The sequence below is a fragment of the Colobus angolensis genome, unplaced genomic scaffold, assembly GCF_000951035.1.
Source record: "Colobus angolensis palliatus isolate OR3802 unplaced genomic scaffold, Cang.pa_1.0 Scaffold95, whole genome shotgun sequence".
Classification (NCBI taxonomy): Eukaryota; Metazoa; Chordata; class Mammalia; order Primates; family Cercopithecidae; genus Colobus; species Colobus angolensis.
This window is the reverse complement of record NW_012123487.1, coordinates 5289658-5307208: the sequence shown is the minus strand read 5'-3', so window position 1 is coordinate 5307208 and position 17551 is coordinate 5289658. Positions and strand designations below refer to the sequence as shown.

Genomic DNA, 17551 nt, shown 5'->3' with positions numbered 1-17551 from the left:
AAGGAAGGAAGGAAGGAAGGAAGGAAGGAAGGAAGGAAGGAAGGAAGGAAGGAAGGAAAGAATGTATATATGAAGTTAAGATAGAGCTTTCTAACAACCTTGCAAATCTTATTGTAAGTGTAGAAAGGTCAAGTCACAGAAGGCCAGATATTTTGAGCTGGGTAAGTTACGTTCAAGGGTATCAAGTGTGTTAGTAGCCCTGGTCACATGTTTGACATCTCCACAATTCTTCCTCTCTTTGCATCTCAATCAAATTTTGTTCCCATTGGGAAAAAACCTCTGAATGTATTTATACTAAATTATGAATGGCTGGCAAGACAAAGAATTCGTCTCCAGAGTTATACAAACAGGGATTAAAAAGTGTTCAGACTCCAGTCTCAACTCAACTCCAGTCAATTTTTTTTTCTTTGCCATGTGGGAATTTAGAATCAACATCGCAATCCTCGCCTTTTTTTTTTCAGTCTGGATTCTAAGGAGCCATTTTTTTATTTTAAAAAATATTGTGTGAGAAAAAGCCAAATATATGTGTGGGCCACTTCGTAATGATAGCTGTAATGGCTGAATTGAGGTACTACTGGTTTAGTGGGCTGTTTCATCTATGTATGTATATTATTTTGATGGTGTTTGTTGGGGGTTGGGGTGACATGACTGGGATGGGTGACCCCGATGCCTTTTAGTACCTCTGAAATTATACACCACTTGGCTGCTGCTGACTCTGCCAAAATGCCATGACAGCCCTGTGTGACCATTTTTTAATGGCCCACAAAAAGCAATTTAGAGAACAGTCAAAAGTTTCTTTCACTGAACATCTGTGAAAACCACAACTTTTTTACAAATTATATTCGCCTCAACTGTCCTGGGCTTTAAGACTAGGTATTTTCTATTGCTTGAGCCAGCCAGCTAGAGTCTTCCCAAGTTTAAGATGATGCTCTCTGCCTGGGAAGGCCATTATGGGAAAATCACCAAACCACAAACCCACAAACGATGTCAAACAAAGGATGTGATTCTGAGTGTGAGCTATGGGTTCTGGCAGGTCTTGTTAGGGAAGAAAGCCCAGCTGTTAAAGAAATAAAATGTGCCCTATCAATATAGGAGTAAGCTAAATTTTCCCCAGAAACAGCTTTTTCCCGTAACTTTTCTCACATTCGCTCTTAAGAATTTAGCACAAGTTATAAAACTCAGAAAAGTTACTCCCAGAATTCAGCTTAGTAAGAAAGTAAAAAAATTACAGAAACTTAGTAATTTCAAAATCATGCAAGCCTTGAGGATGTTTACAACCTTAAGGAGGACTTAAAGTTCGAATGGAGTTGTAGAATACCCTGCTTACATTAGTTTATTTAAATATAAGCTTCATTGAGCTGTTTTTGTTATTATTCCTTTCTCAATCATCTATTCACCAAATATTTTTTGAAAGCATACAATGTTCCAGACACTATGTTAACCTTTATCTAATAAAATTACTTTTGGCTATCAGTACTTCAATTAAAATAATTATATTTTATATGAATCTATTATGCAAAGCATAAAATAATATATCCAATATATCAAAGTCTTCAGAAGTACTTGAAATATCTTGACCCACCACCTTCCCTTAATTATTGTTAGCATCATTAAAAATGCTTTTTCTTTCTTCAGCACTGTGTTCAACCAAAGAAACTACATAAAATATGTCTTATGTTAAGGAATGAACAAGACAACTATAGAATTCTACATTTTAGTAAAAGACAGCATCTACTGAAAGGGCACATTCACTGAAATCTCCATTCTAATTCACTGAAGGATATTTATAAGAAATGAATATTTACAAGAAATATAAAGACATTAATTTCATGAGAGTAGATCTTAGACTATCTTAGAACCGTGTAAAATTTTAGCCAAATTTTCAGGTAAGCTTATGTGCAAATTAAAAGTGAATTTTACTTGCTTACAATTAACGATTATTTAGGAAAAAGCCTTCATGGGCCAAATTTCATACAGTAAATTTAAATGGAAGTAAGTTTTCCTTAAAGTATGAATTCTTATGGGGAAAAGTGTATATTTTCTTTGGGAAATCAATTCCATAGTTATTTACAAACTAGGCTTCTATTGACTTTTTGAATGCTTTTTAGCATCCATACTTTTAAATTAGTTGAAGAGTAACATTTGTTGAAAGCTCTTAGAAAATTGCAAACTAGTCCATGGTTACAATATATGCTAAAAAAGTGCTTATGTTAGGTGCTTCTATAATTCAAAATGTCAAGTTGAAAATAACAAATAATGTTCAGCCAGAAATAAGGAGTCTCATAATTCTCTGTAATGTAAATGGAAATGTATTTAATAGAAATCAGTTTGTGAATAGAGGTCTTTATTGTGATGTAGATATATGGGAGATTTAAGACCACTTCCTTTAAAATGTTGAGCAAAAGGACAGACATGGCCAAAAATTATTGTTAGTATTTTCCTCCTCTGAGGAATTTCAAGAGTAATTTAAGAAAAAAGCGATTCTGTCTGCAAAAGTACTTTTATCTTCTGCAGCCAACACTCATAAAGAAATCATTTCCCTGGCTTCATGTTCAATTAGTTGGTTCCCATTCAACCTGTAGATATTTTTATTCTGCATTTATAGTTACTATTCAATGCCCAAAGTAATAGAATAGAGACATAGGTGCTAATTTTTTCTTGCCTTAACTAGTATTTGGTAAATTCATTTAATGTAATAGAATTTAATTTTTCTAATAACAGAGTGCTTTAAACCCATGTTACTCAAAGTGCTGGCTCTAGAGGAAAGAAAGAGCTTGGCAATGTGTGCGAATTAACGCACTGCTTCCTTCATCAAGAAAATCTGGCTTCAGAAAAATTCTCAGCTCTACTAAGCAGTGTGTTTTGTGATTTACATTCTGGCACAACTCTTTTTCTTGTTGCAGACTAGCAGCAAACAATTAACGGGCCAGCAGCCAGTCTACGGAGCACATTTTTAGTATCACTGATTTAAATTATATACTGACTTTTTAATGTTTTTTTTTTGCGGGGGGTTGTTTTGTTTTTTTGTAAAGCATGAAGAATAGAAAATGTAAATATAGTTAAGAAAAGGCATTTAATTTTCAGCTTACGTGTGGTAAAGACTCCAGTGGCTTTGGGGCTCTCTTGGTTGCCCTTTATGGCCACGAGGGATACAGTGTACTCAGATCCAGGCTGCAGATTCCTCAGTGGGTACTTCGAGACAGAGGGACCCACATTGTACTGCCTGGGCTGGCCTCTTCGGGTCAGGCCCACAGTCAGTCGGTATCCTGTTATCTGGGCCCGAGGTGGAGTCCATCTCACCAGGACAGTAGAATCCGTTTCATTGACAAACTGGAGGTTAGTGGGAGCATCCAGTTCTAGGAAAAAAGATGAAACAAGCCAAGAAATATTTAGATCAGTAATGATCATAACTCAAGTCCTGAAGCTTGATTGAATGTCTAAGTTTTCTCTCCTCAAGGTTGCAACTAAGAAAGTCAGAACCCCGGAAAAACTGAGCCAGTAAGAGATTGAGTGCTACATAGAACTTTGCCAAAACTCTGCCAGTCATGAGAAATTGTGGAACCATTTTGCTTGACTGTGATCCTTCGGGAAGTCTAATGTTCCTGCACGACTTTCCCATCACTCTCAGAAATTATAGTTACATTAAAGCAATGGTCTTTTTAAAAAGGCAAAACAAACACTTCTGAACTTCACAGGTTGCTCTGAGCCAAACAGATTAAGGAAAAAGTGATATGGCTCCTAAAATGACAGCAAGAAGAAGCTCTCTATGGGTCAGAAGCAATATTCTGTGAATAGTCGTTTGCTAGAGAAATAAAAGTTATTTTCACATGGTTCAGATTAGACAGTAATTACAGTAATGATAATATATCCTCAGATTCATGGTAGGATACTGGTGAGTTTGCACTACCAGAATCACATAAGTTGTGGAGTTTATTCTTAAGAATAATAACCAGCAGTTTTCCCACCGAAATTTAAATTATGTTTCAAATAGAGGAAATATTTAAGAGGCAGTCAAGTATAATAATTCAGAGTATGGGCTTTGGACATAGGTTATAGAACCAGCTCTATCCCTTCCTATCTCTGTGACCCTACAAGTTCCAGAATTTTTTTAAAGCCTCAGTTTCTTTATGTATTCAATATGGATACTAGTAAGACCTTCCAGCTGGGCACAGTGGCTCATGCCTGTAATCCCAGCACTTTGGGAGGCCAAGGTGGGTGGTCACTTGAGGTCAGGAGTTTGAGACCAGCCTGGCCAACATAGTGAAACCTGTTTCTACTAAAAATACAAAAATTAGCAGGGCATGGTAGCGCACGCCTGTAGTCCCAGCTACTCGGGAGGCTGAGGCAAGTGAATTGCTTGAACCCAGGAGGTGGAGGTTGCAGTGAGCTAAGACCGCACCACTACAGTCCAGCCCTGGTGACAGAGCGAGACTCCATCTCAAAAAAATAAAAAATAAATAATAATAATAATAAGACCTTCCTTCCTAAGGTCAAAGCAGAGAGTAAATATGAGAATAATGCTTGTAAAAACTGAGCAGATAAGCTGGTGGCTAGTAATACTAGATACGTGGCAATTGCTATTCTTAAATGAATTCTACTGTGTTATGATCCTGCATTTTAACTTTGATCTAGATATATTTAGTTACAGGAAAAATGCACTCAAATTAGATTCTCTTCCATTCTCCCCTCTTAGTACCCTTCAGCTGGTACATGTATTTTGGAAATGGGTTACCACTCAGCCTCCATGGAGCTTGTTTGAGTTTTGTTTTCAAGTTTAATGTGCTTTGTGTTCACCATGCATTCCCTTGCCAGATGGGTATTTCCCTCTCTCTAAGCCATACACCTCTGAGTCAATGGTTTGCTGCACTTCCTCACAGGCTGGAAGTGAGAGTGGAGAATTTGGAGGGGAAGTAAAGATAGGAGAAGACATACTGGTTGTCTGTTCGGCAGTCAGAGGCTTGCTCTCCCTCCCGTGGTTCACGGCAAAGACTTTGAAGTAATAGGTGACCCCAGGGGACAACCCGGTGACTTCCGCGAAGGTGTTCCTGCTGGTGGGCAGCCTCTGCCCGTGCTCCCCAGGCAGGTTGACGGGGATCACATCCACGCGGTAGCCGGTCACCGCACTCTCAGGCGGTGTCCACATGATGGTGACCTTCACGTCTGTCACTTCCACAAACTGCAGGTCCCTGGGAGAGGGCACTGTATCTAACAGCCAAGAGTCAACCAGTCATTCACATGTTCTGCTGAAGATTATTTTTAAGAAGCCAGTTTCTTGGATATGATAGGCAGTTCATTGAGCCTCTCATTCGAGAGTTTTGCTAAGTTTTGTCTCTTAATCAGATCATATTTTCAAGGCCCAGTCATAGTGCTTAAATTATGACATTTGAACCTTTTATCTAAAATAGTTAGGTAATAAATGAGTTACCAGCATATGAAGTGTCATATGATGGTGATGGGAGAGGGTTATAAGAAAAGATACTAAAACAAACAAACAAACAAACAAAAAACCTTTGAAATAACTGCAGAAAATAATGTAATGGTTTTTGTTTTACTGAATCATTTTATAATACTTAAGAATCAAAGATGAAATGACCCTTAAGCTTCTGGGAGAAAATTTGTAGACGGACGTTATGGTGTTGGTTTTTAATAAGAAAGGCCAGTAGTCAGCTTTGATAAGCTACTTATGACATTTCAGCTAAACATCAGAAATTTAGGGAAAAACTATTATATAAGATTATTTGAATGTGGGAACTGTTGACAGAGACAAAACAACCCTCCCTCAGGAACAATCCTGATAAGATAACATAGGAAGTGTCTTCTTAAAAAAGTTACCTGAACGTGGGGTGCCAGTGGTTTCTTGTTGAATGACAACAGGTGTACTTTCTTGATTTTCTTCCACAGCATAGATAGTGATGTTATACTGAACGCCAGGTTGCAAGTCACTGAGGGTGACGGAGTTTGCAGTTTCAGGAAGGTTGAGTTCTGTGCTGCTGCCTTCTACTGATGGTGAATAGACTATTCTGTACCCTGCAGATTCATCAGCAAAAGTAAGATGCACTGTTTTCTTTGAGACCAAGGCTTAGAAACACCATAAATCCTCCCTTTTCTAATATTCCTTAGCATCTTGCTTGATTAGTGAAGAGCCATTGATTCTTTTAGACTCTTTTAATATTGCCACTTCTTATAATAATGACTACTCAGCACGAAGATAAAATAAGAACAGTCATGCAAACCTTTTTAATAATAAATGTCATCCTTGAAGACCTGAGATCCTTAATAAATGTCAATTAGAGATGCCATTAGGTGAAAATATTCATGTTAAGCTGATTTTTCCTCTTTGAGCTCCAGATGAGGGAAGCAATTAATGAACCAGCCTGAGCAGAGTTGTCTAGCACTGTGTGTGTCTTTTTGGAACTTCAGTGATGAGGCAGTTGAATCACCTAATGAGCTAAGAAGGCAGCTCAGCTTTCTCCTTAAGGATAAATCTTAGAGCAAGGTTTTCAGGAAAATTACACCTCTTCAACCCTGGGAATACTTGCTTTAATAAGCCAATGAGCTGGCTTTACAGGTTGTGTGTGTGTTGTGGTGTATGTGTATAAGGGAGTTGGTAAAATGGTTTCGAGGGGAAATGTGCCATAGAAAATAACTCACCCTGACACACACACACACACACACACACACACACACACACACAGACACACACACCTCTCTCCCATAAATTATATTGGAGATTTAAAGTGATATGCAGATCCACAGTCAGAATCTGCGCCCTCCCTACTGATATCATTAAGATTAACATAGCAGCCAAAGAGCGGGAGGCTCAGCTGACCTGTGATGGGAGCCTGGGGTCTGCTCCAGCGAACAACAATTGAGGTGTCATCAACTTGGTCCACAGTCGGGTCAGGAGGGGCGTCGGGTGCTAATAAAGAAAGAAAGTGGGGCAAACAGTCAGGAAGTGCTACTACAGGCCTGTGTTTTACAGAAAAAGATTCTTTTAACACTACGTAGCACACAGGTACCTGTTGTTTGTGAAGTAGACAGGATCAAACTCTGCTCCCCATCCTCAGATATCTGATAGACATTTACAATGTATTTTCGTCCAGGAAGCAGGTCAGGGATGTTCACGGAAGTGGCTGTGCTTGGAAGATCTTTGAAATGAAAAGACAAGGTAACTAATTGGAGCAAACTAGTCCCTCAAATGACTCTACAGCTTATAAGAAGGATATTTTAAGAACTATATATTCATAGGGAAAAATGACTAGAAGGTAATGTGCTAATAGATAATCAGTGATTATTATTTTTACAGAGTCTTGCTGCGTTGCCCAGGCTGGAGTGCAGTGGTGCGATCTCGGCTCACTGCATCCTCCACCTTTCGGGTTCAAGCAATTCTTCTGCCTCAGCCTCCCGAGTAGCTGGGATTACAGGTGCACACCACAACACTTGGCTAATTTTTTTTGTATTTTTCTTAGAGACAGAGTTTCACCATGTTGACCAAGCTGATCTCGAACTCCTGGCCTCAACTGATCCACCAGCCTCGGCTTCCCAAAGTGCTGGGATTATAGGAGTGAGCCACTGCACCCCGTGTAATCAGTGATTATTAATGTACTATGGGAAAACCCCACTCTTTGTCTTTCTCCTTTCTCCTCTTCCTCCTTCCTTTCAGTTTTCCAACTTTTTCTCTACAGATGTGTAATTTTTGTAATCTAATGCCAAATTTTTAAAAATAGTTCTCTGCAGTAAGAAGTCAGGGTAGTGATTATTGGTGGAAGATGATGGGGTCGGGATAGACAGATATTCTTTTTCTTGATCCGGGTGCTGGTCTTGTGGTGTGTTCACTTTATAAGAATTCAAATTCACTGAACTCAGTGCTTACGATTCACACTTCAGTGCGCCAGTAAAGTTTTTTAAAGGCCCCTCACCATAACTATTTGAAAAGTATGAGTGACGATACTGTGCTAACATTGTCAGCTGCAGTCCTGGTAATTACTTCCACCAAGAAAACAGCTTTTGCTGTAGGAACTTGTGCCCAGGTAGGCGCATGATGCAGCTGGCATCAGGGACCAGGAATGTGTGAGGGTAGCTCGGGAAAAACCTGGTCACTTCCTAGAAAGAGTCAGTCCTTTCCTTCCTCGTGCCGGATGGTGGTTTGTGCAGTCTGAGCTGTCGGCCAGTTCCAGACCACAGATACCACCTGCCTAGAGGCCCCTCCCAGTGAGAGTTTTCCAGCAGCTGCCCGAAACCTGTCTTGAGCGACATATTGAGCTTACCCAGATACTGTGGCTCATCTCCCTCCTCACTCAGCTCATATTCCACCCGGAATCCTGACACGGTGTCAGAAGCTGAGACCCAGGAGACCACAAAGCTGCTGGCTGTGATTTCAGTGACAGATTCAGAAGTGGCCACAAGGGGAGAAAGGGGAGTTGTCTCTCCTGTCACGGTGTTGCCTAGAGAGTCACAGAAAGGGGAAAGTCAGCCTTCAGCCATCTGGAAAACGTACCGTCCTTGCTGCCAACATCATTTTAAAAAATGTTGGTGCCCCTCATGGAAGAATATGAATTGAGAAGGAAAGCACTTCCTCAGGAGAGCCCAGCTCCGGGAACCTTGGGCATAGGAGGCATGAGGGTGGTTGTGTACGTACTGGTCACAGGTGTGCTGGTGCTGGTGGTGGTGAAGTCAAAGCGAGTCACTTCTCGGTGGCCGTACTGCTGGATGCTGATGAGCTGGCCCTCGTATACCACACCAGGCTTCAGGCCTTTGATGGTGTAGGAGTTTAAGTGGCCTGGTATGGTAGCTTCCTTCCAACGGCCTACAGAATTTTTCTGAAAATTTCAATCAACACACACACACAAGTGTTTACAAGGATGAACATTTGAAGATGATGTTCAGTAATCTTCAGAGAAGAATGACTTAGGCAGAACTTAGGCAGCTCCATTCCAGAGGAACATCATGGAAAACTGGATTCCCAATGGTTATATAGTTAGGTATAGTTAGATATAATGCTAACTATTGTTAACATAGTTAACATATAATGCTGACTACTGTTAACATCAACAAACTGCTGCAGTTTACTTACTAATACTCATTCTGTGTGCTATTTACCTACATTCTCCCATTTAGTCTCCATATCCTTCTGATGGTGAGGCAATGGCATTGTTGCTCCCGTTTTACAGATGGAGAAACAGAGTGATATGTGATATGTCCGGGGTGACATAGTTGCAGACACTGGGCACCTTCCCTTTTTTTTTTTTTTGAGACAGGGTTTCACTCTTGTTGCCCAGGCTAGAGTGCAATGGTGCAAGTGCAATGGTGCAATCTCAGCTCACTGCAACCTCTACCTCCCGGGTTCAAGCGATTCTCCTGCCTCAGCCTCCCAAGTAGCTGGGATTACAGGTGTGTGCCACCACACCCGGCTAATTTTATATTTTTAGTAGAGATGGGGTTTCTCCATGCTGGTCGGACTGGTCTCGAACTCCTGACCTCAGGTGATGCACCCACCTCGGACTCCCAAAGTGCTGGGATTACAGGCGTGAGCCACCACACCCGGCCTGCACCTTCACTTTTACCAAGTTAATTATGTTATATCAGTAACATAATATGATTAACCTAAGCTTTGCCTCTCCTATTTATTTTTTATTCCTATAATAGATAACATTACTCTCTGAAGTACAGAAATACCAATGCCATATATTCTATCTTTTAACTCAGTGGGATACAATTCAAGTTTCTTGCCCTGAAAACACAAAGGCAGAATGTTGCTTTGTGACTCAGTTCCTGGGGCCATCACATACCACGTTCAACAAGTCTGGTTTTGTGACTCATTCTTGGATAGGAGCTACCCCATCAGAAGTGGTTACCCAATTTTGGACAAGACTGCAGAAAAAATGCAATTTTGGTTTATTTAATCTTTTGCTCCCAGTTTATATTTCACATCCTGTTCAGCTTCATTAATATGCCATGGGTCACAAAACTCAGTGCAATAAAATATGTATGAAAGAAATACCCTTACTTCAGACAAGATGAGACACTTTCAAGTGTAAATATTCTAAACTAATATAAGTCAAAATATGTTTTTTATGCCCAGTGATTTTTTAAAATTACCCAGTCAACCAGTTACTCAATAATTCAAACACTCAGGTGTCCATTTATATTTCTGGAATAAGCAAGAGTGATCGTAGTACTCTTCACAGTGAAATTTTAACTCAAATACACTGTGGAAAAAATTTGTAATCAGTCACTGCAATTAGCTCAAATTTAGTAACAAATCATTTTTCAATGTGAGCTTGTTTGGTTAGTTATTAGAAGAAAATAAGAGAAAATAAAGTCTCAGGCGGCATCCATTAAAAAAATCCCTGAATTTATGTATTGTTAAAAATCTCAAAAAATTTGTCATTGCTGCTCTTTGAAGACTTTCCAATTCAACATACATTTTATATCTCCTTTTAAGTGTCTCCCACTGCAATGGTCTCACATAATACTTTGGATAGCCTTAATTTTAAAGTAAATAAAATTAGTGATGTAATAAGAAGATGAGAGACTAGAACGTGTTGGATGCACTTATGCTGTTGACTTAGATCACTGGATATCAGCTTCTGCAAATGGCCAGATTATGGACATAGGGTGAAAGAAGAAAAAGGATGACTTTTTTTTGTTGTTTTTTCATTCACCATTTGTTAAGCAGTGTGCCAGGTGCTGAACCATTCTAGACTCAAGGGAGACTATGCTGAGCCAATGAGAAAGACATGATTCCCCTCTCTAAGAGAATCTGTTTCCATTTTCTATTCTTCTGGTCTTGCCTCCATGTAGACAACATGCTTACACCTCTATTTTTTTTCGTTTGTCAACAATAAGTCATATTTACAGACTCTTTAATATGAGACTTGAGGATTTATTTATATATTTATTTATGTGGACACAGGGTCTTGCTCTGTCTCCCAGGCTGGAGTGCAGTGGTGCCGTCTTGGCTCACTGCAACTTCTGCCTCTCAAGCTCAAGCAAGCCTCCCGCCTCAGCCTCCCAAGTAGCTGGGACTACAGGTGCATGCCACCATGCTCGGCTAATTTTTATATGTTTTTGTAGAGCTGGGGTATAGGCATGTTGCTCAGGCTAGTCTCAAACTCCTGGGCTCAAGTAATCCACTGGCTTCAGCCTCCTAAAGTGCTGGGATTATACATGTGAGCCACCGTGCCCAGACAAAGTTGAGGATTTAGCTCAATAATACCACCCTTTTCCTTCCAGAATCATGGACATTCTCAGGGTCTGACATTTGTATCATTATATTTGTTGTTCTTGTGTTTATATTTGTAATTTAAAGTATTAAGTATCTATTTTTTTTTAACTTCATCAGCTTTTGGTACCATCTCTCTTGATTCTCTACTTTGAAAGACAAAGCTATTACCTCCTCTCTTCTCCACCTTCCATATCCACCATTTTTTCATGTAAACGTTTACTTTTTATTTTGTTTTTGTGCAACCAAGTTTCCATGATGCATCTATAGACCGATCGCATCAAGCATTAGAAATATATTCTTTTTAATGAGTCTAACATCATGACTACTGGGTGGATCAAAGTTTCCAGTATCAAGGTTCAATGGAATTTTTCCTCTCTTTGTTTTTATACCTTAATATTGCTGCATTTTAGTTTGCTTTATATAGGAATTATTGCCTTATAATACATTTGGGGTTTTTTTGAGACAGACTTTCTTGCTCTCTGGCCCAGGCTAGAGTACAATGGCGCGATCTCGGCTCAACTCCCTGCAACCTTTGCGTCTTGGGTTCAAGCGATTCTCCTGCCTCAGCTCCTAAGGAGCTGGGACTACAGGCATGCACCCCCATGCCTGGCTAATTTTTGTATTTTTAGTAGAGACGGGGTTTCGCCATGTTGGCCAAGCTGGTCTCAAACTCCTGACCTCAGGTAATCTGCCTGCCTTGGCCTCCCAAAGTGCTGGGATTACAGGTGTGAGCCACTGCACCCGACCACATTTGGGTTTATTATACATTCCTCCACCTGATTGTCATGTCATTATTTTAACTGCATTATTTGCCCCTGTGATTAATTATCCCCAAGCCTGCTTTTTCTGTGAAGTCCCTCTTTATTCTTGGAGACCTCAATCCCTGATCCCTCAATCCCATCCTCATCTTTCTGTTCCATCTGTATTGGTTGCCCTCTAAGCCAGCTATGCAGTTATTGCATTGCAAAGTTTTCCACCACTATCAGGGGTCTGATTTGGAAGCACTGTTTGCTGGACCCTACAACCTCCTTCTTATTTCACTCTTGTTTTTCTGGAGTGTATCTACAAATACTCTTAAGGAAAAGGATGTATGGAAAATAAACTACCAAAAATCTGTCTGAAAATATTATTTTGCCCTCATATTTGATTGATAACCTGGCTGAGTATAGAAGACTTTAAAAGTTTCTTTTTATCCTTGGAACTCTGACACATCAAAGATGTGTCTAGACGTGGTTCTTTCTGCTAATTTTTCTGGGCACCTAGGAGGCCCTTTTAAATCTGAAAAATTCTGTCCCTCTGCTTTAGGAATTTAGAAAAAGAATAATTTTAACAGTTTAAATTTTTCCTGAAGAGCTTAAATTTAACTGCCTTTGTTGGTCAAATTTGTTTGTTTTTAATTGTGGAATTCAATAGCTATGATTTAAAGTGGATATTTTTTTCTTCTATGTTTAAAACAGTGTTTCTCAAATTATGAGCCATGAACTTTGGAGTTAAACAGGGAAGGCTTGAGAGAGTAAGAGAAACTAAAACTAAATAGACCAATATCCTCCTTATTTGGTTTCTTCAATTTCTAGTCACTTCTCATTAGGAAATCACAGGGCTACTGTTTAAATAAACCAACTGTCATCCTTCATCTAAACTTCCCTCCCATCATCTCTTTTCCTTCTATCTAAATAAATTCAGTGGGTCAAAGGTAAAATTTTAAAAATGATCACTTTAAAAGTGAATCAAAAAAATATTAATTTGGCTATTTTTTTTTCAAATTATGAAAATGACACCAGTAATTTTCCTTTGATGAGGTTGCAAGACATATAAAAACCTTAGATTCTCTTCCCGCATTGGCCAAGAACAATTTTAAGCATTATGAGTTCTAAGTCCTTGCAAAAAAGATTTCTCTAACATAAAGAGCTAAATTCTTCCAAATACCAGCACCCCCCCACTGCAAAAAAAAAAAACAAAACCTAAAACCAAAACCAAAATCCCCTCAGTCTACAAGTCAATTTAATTGAGCACATATTGTTTGTTCACTAAGCAAATATAATAAAGGCTATAGGAATAGTTAATCAGACTTGTTGGCTCAAAAGCTGGGAAAAAAAGAAACCATCAGAATTTGATAAGGTCAGGAGACTCAGTATCCAAGGTTTCTGGGTGGGATACTCACAGGCCTCCACCTGAGAATGTACTTGGAAATGTGAGATGGCTGTGGTGCATTCCACTGGATGGGGTGAGAGTTGGGCTGACTCGGAGTCTCAGTGATAAATACTTCGACAGGACCACTTGAGCCTGAAAATGAAAATGTAACACTTAATTATCTTAGATATTCACTCCAACTTAAAACTGTGTACGTGGACAGTCATCATTACAAACAGCTTTGCTTGTCGTTAAATGTGAGTATAGTAAAATTATCTGGGATTAGTTAACCTTTTAAATATTTACGTTGAAAATCAATGCAGCAAATCCATTTTTAGCTGATAATTACTGTTCTTCACATGAGAAATGCAAATCGTAGTTGTTTATAGCAAATAAAATACATTTTTAAAATAACGTCTCTTGGCTTGCTTTTATTTTCTCTATTATCAAAGTAAGAATTGTGAGAAAATTGTGAAACGATCCTATAAAAATTATGTAATAGAGAATGCAAACTTCATTTACTTATTGTATTGAGCCTCTTTTAAAGCAAATTCTAATTTTGGAAGGTTTTCATCAAGAATGAATCTACTACCTAAGAAGGAAACAACATTCCAAAGGCCATATGAGATGATGTAAAACAAACACATTTCTAAATGGGGGTAGAATCTTAGACAAATAGGCAAAGGTAATAATTAAAGACCTAGTTTTATTTCTCATCAGTCTAAGCAATCTATCAGTTTGGAAAAAACATCTAGTTTTATTTTTATTCAAGAAGTGTATTCCCAAATCACACCATTGATCCATCAAATTATTAAGTGATTAAACTTATTTTTTTTCCAAAATCAGTTGTCAACAGAAATGACTTTATGAAGTATATACTAAATTCCATATTTCTACATCTTGATGTATATCACTGCTATCAACAAAATTTAAAGTATGGTTTTGGTTCTTTTGTCTAAAAAAAAGGAAAATAAGGGAAGTAGCATCAATTTCTAAATAGTGTTAACTCATTTAAGATAATAATGAAATAGCTAGAAAATTTATGCTTGCAGAATAGAAAACTATCTTTTCTTAAAACACTATCTTTATGATGTCAGTCAATGTTTAAATTACTAGAAATAAAAATCATGTCTTATAATAACCTTTTCAAGAATTTTTAACTGACACTCTGTCAAACAGAGCAAAATTTTGCATGTGTAATAAAGCACTTCACCAGATTATTAACGGATTTAAGTTTTCTGAAAGCTTCTAGGAAAAACTACATTGATTTTCAAGCTTTATTATCTAAGCTGTTAAATTCTCTTTGAAAACAAAGCTTTCTGTAGCAGAAAAAACGTATAACTTGGATATCCATGTAGATTCAGAAACTCTAGAACAATATGCTCACTTCCACACCAGTAACAATTCCAGGTTGGTTGAAGATTAACAAATACTTTGAATCGTAATTCCATTTAATGCACATATTTCCCAGCCACATGAATACCAAAATACCAGAATGCATAATATTATCAGTTTTTCATTTTAAAGTTGTATGCATTTCACAGAACACATAGGATGTTTGTTTTAATCAATTGGCCTAAGTCAATTCCATGCCCCTGTTTGAATTACCCCTTCTGTTTATGAAGATCCTTACAAAGGGAAACACATTTTTAAAGACAACTATTCAAGAAAAATTTTGGAGATGTGACTAACGTACTTCCATGTAAATCAGGAAAGCTAGGAATATCATGTCCTTAATTATTTATGATAATTGGCATACGGTTATTTAAATATTGATCCTTTAAAGAAATCCTACTACAATTTCCTCTATAAAGAGACATCTGATACACATTTTATTTAGTTTTGTCAGTCATGATTTTGAGGGGGGAAAGCTTATAATGGTTAAATGTCTACTAAGTTTTAAAAAAGCAACATAAATGACCTTTACTGTTCACCTCTAAGCCTAATCATATTTCTACATCCACAAGGACACAAGGAGGAGGATAAAAACGGGCAGGGAAAGGAAAGAAAAAGGGTACTGCAATGGTTTTTACCCCAACCAAAGTGGAGCAAAACTACGGGTCCCTTTTGCTTTCATAAGATTTCAAGCACAGGTCTGAAATTCTACGTTTTAAAATTTAACCTTGTGCCATAGCCCACCTTTAAAGGAAATGGACTGAACAGCCATGGAATTTAGCATGTTTTTGTTCAGGAAGTAAAGAGACTTTGTGTCAGTTATTTCTTAGATCAATTAAATTCCTCTATACTAGCTTATACTACATATAATTACTCTAGCTTATATTATGTATCCTTTGAAGACAGAAAAGTTAAAAATTATGACATTTTTTACATTATTTAGATTTAAATTTTTGACAATCCTTTTGCTACTGGTAGTTGGTATAACTTTTTAAATTAACTTAGTTGGCATATACTAGCTATTGCCATTGTGAAATCTTTACTCCCTCTCTTATTCAATATGAATAAACTTAACAATAAAATGGTTGAGATGATACCAAAAAAAGGAGATAGTATAATGTCTACACTTTTAAAATTAGTTTAAAATAAAGTCTAAATGAGTAATTTCCAATAGTAGTGTCCTTGGAGAAGTTAAACATTTATGATTTTTTGACTCAGTCCTTTTTTTCTCTATTTATTTTGCTGAGATCTGTGCTTTTCTAGTTGCTTATTGACAAACCAAATGTCTCTTATCTTTTGCTAATTTGAACAACTCTACCAAGTTCTCTGTAGGAGGAACAAACAGGGCAGAACTCAGAGACAATCTATTGGTAATCTGTTGTTCCTTTATTCTCACCACACTCTTAAAGCCCTACATGCTAGGCCACTGAGCAAACCGGAGATACAGATAAGCACCAAAGAGCGTATCTGAGGTCAAATGCCAATCTCTTCCCTCCAAAATCGCCTCTGTGCTCAGTGGGCTCTTGCTGTTCTCCTTTTTAAAGAGTAGGAGTAAGGTCAACATGTAAAACTCCAATAACTCAAGGATTCCTTCCTTTCCGGATTTTATCTCTAACATGTCCACCTAAATGCTTCCAGCAAGCATATATTAAGTTACAAAACATTAAGTGATTCCTACACCCAAATCCTCCAAGAAATACAATTTAGGAGGTTGATCAATCTGTGCTATAAGCCTTCAAAAGCAAAGTCACCTTCCCCAGCACTGACAGTGTCTGAGAGTTGGGAAAAGCAGAATCTTCCAAGTTCCTAGAAAAGGTGCATCTGGATGTTTAGTATTTAGGATGGAACTTTAAAGGTAATCAGCTACAATCTCCCCATATTACAGATGAGGAAATGGAGGAGTGAGGCTTGGCTAACACTACCTTTGGCCAAGTTGTTCCCATAGCTTGTTCTCTGTCACCGTGAATCTCTTATTACAGAGTTAATTTAATTTCAATTTCTGTCGCATGCAGATTCTGACACCCTGAAACTCTTTTATTCTGAATGTAGGCCATATTTTAAGTCAAACATTAGTGAAGACTTTGGAGACTTTGCAACTCAGCAGTTGCTCAAATAACTGATGCCTTTTAATTAGCCTTTCATGTTTTAGTAACATGTTTTATTATTATCACTCAGTGAATATTTAAATGCAATTTTTCCCCCAAATGAATTAATTACACCTACAGCTAGGCATGATGTCTTTGTGACCTGGAAAAACTCAGCAATAAACATTTGAGGGTGTTTGAACTGTGTGGACAGAGAGTTGACCAAGTTACTCAACTCTTGGCCCAACATACTGTGTTCCTGGCCGCAACTGATCAAACAAATGAGAAGTTTGATACAAAGGGAGCTTAGATGACATGTTGAATGAACACGTACCCTAGGTTGCATTTCATGCCATCTCTCTACGCAGCTTCTCTGTTAACATAATATAACACCCCAAACCTTTACTCCCAGCATAACTCACTTGGTGGTTTTTATTTCCATGTATGGATATAAGATGAAATCAGCCAGAGTGTCTTAACCTAATAGAATATTTTACAATGTTAAGAAGTAAAATTATAGACAGGCACATCTTCATAGCCTTCTCTACCTTTTACTTGACAGAGGAAGAGAGAAAAGTTGTTTTAATAAAAAATTCAATTATTAGATAATAATAGGAGAAAAGGGTGGGAAAGAGGGGAGACCCCCAACTTAGGCATGAGAGAATAAATAATCACTGCCCTGTTGTTATAACCCAATTGGCAGTTCTCGACTTGC

The 17551-nt window shown here is 38.0% G+C and overlaps 1 protein-coding gene across 1 annotated transcript in view; it reads right to left on the bottom strand.

The window, feature by feature from the left end:
* FN1 (fibronectin 1) overlaps positions 1–17551 on the bottom strand; it is a 75259-nt gene that overhangs the window by 40511 nt on the left and 17197 nt on the right. The window contains exons 13-20 of the mRNA XM_011932358.1: positions 13389–13510; positions 8639–8819; positions 8268–8444; positions 7020–7148; positions 6830–6919; positions 5833–6027; positions 4933–5205; positions 3090–3356 (exon numbers count right to left, since the gene is read on the bottom strand). Coding sequence (XP_011787748.1) covers positions 3090–3356; positions 4933–5205; positions 5833–6027; positions 6830–6919; positions 7020–7148; positions 8268–8444; positions 8639–8819; positions 13389–13510 — 1434 coding nt within the window. The remainder of the gene's footprint in view (positions 1–3089; positions 3357–4932; positions 5206–5832; positions 6028–6829; positions 6920–7019; positions 7149–8267; positions 8445–8638; positions 8820–13388; positions 13511–17551) is intronic.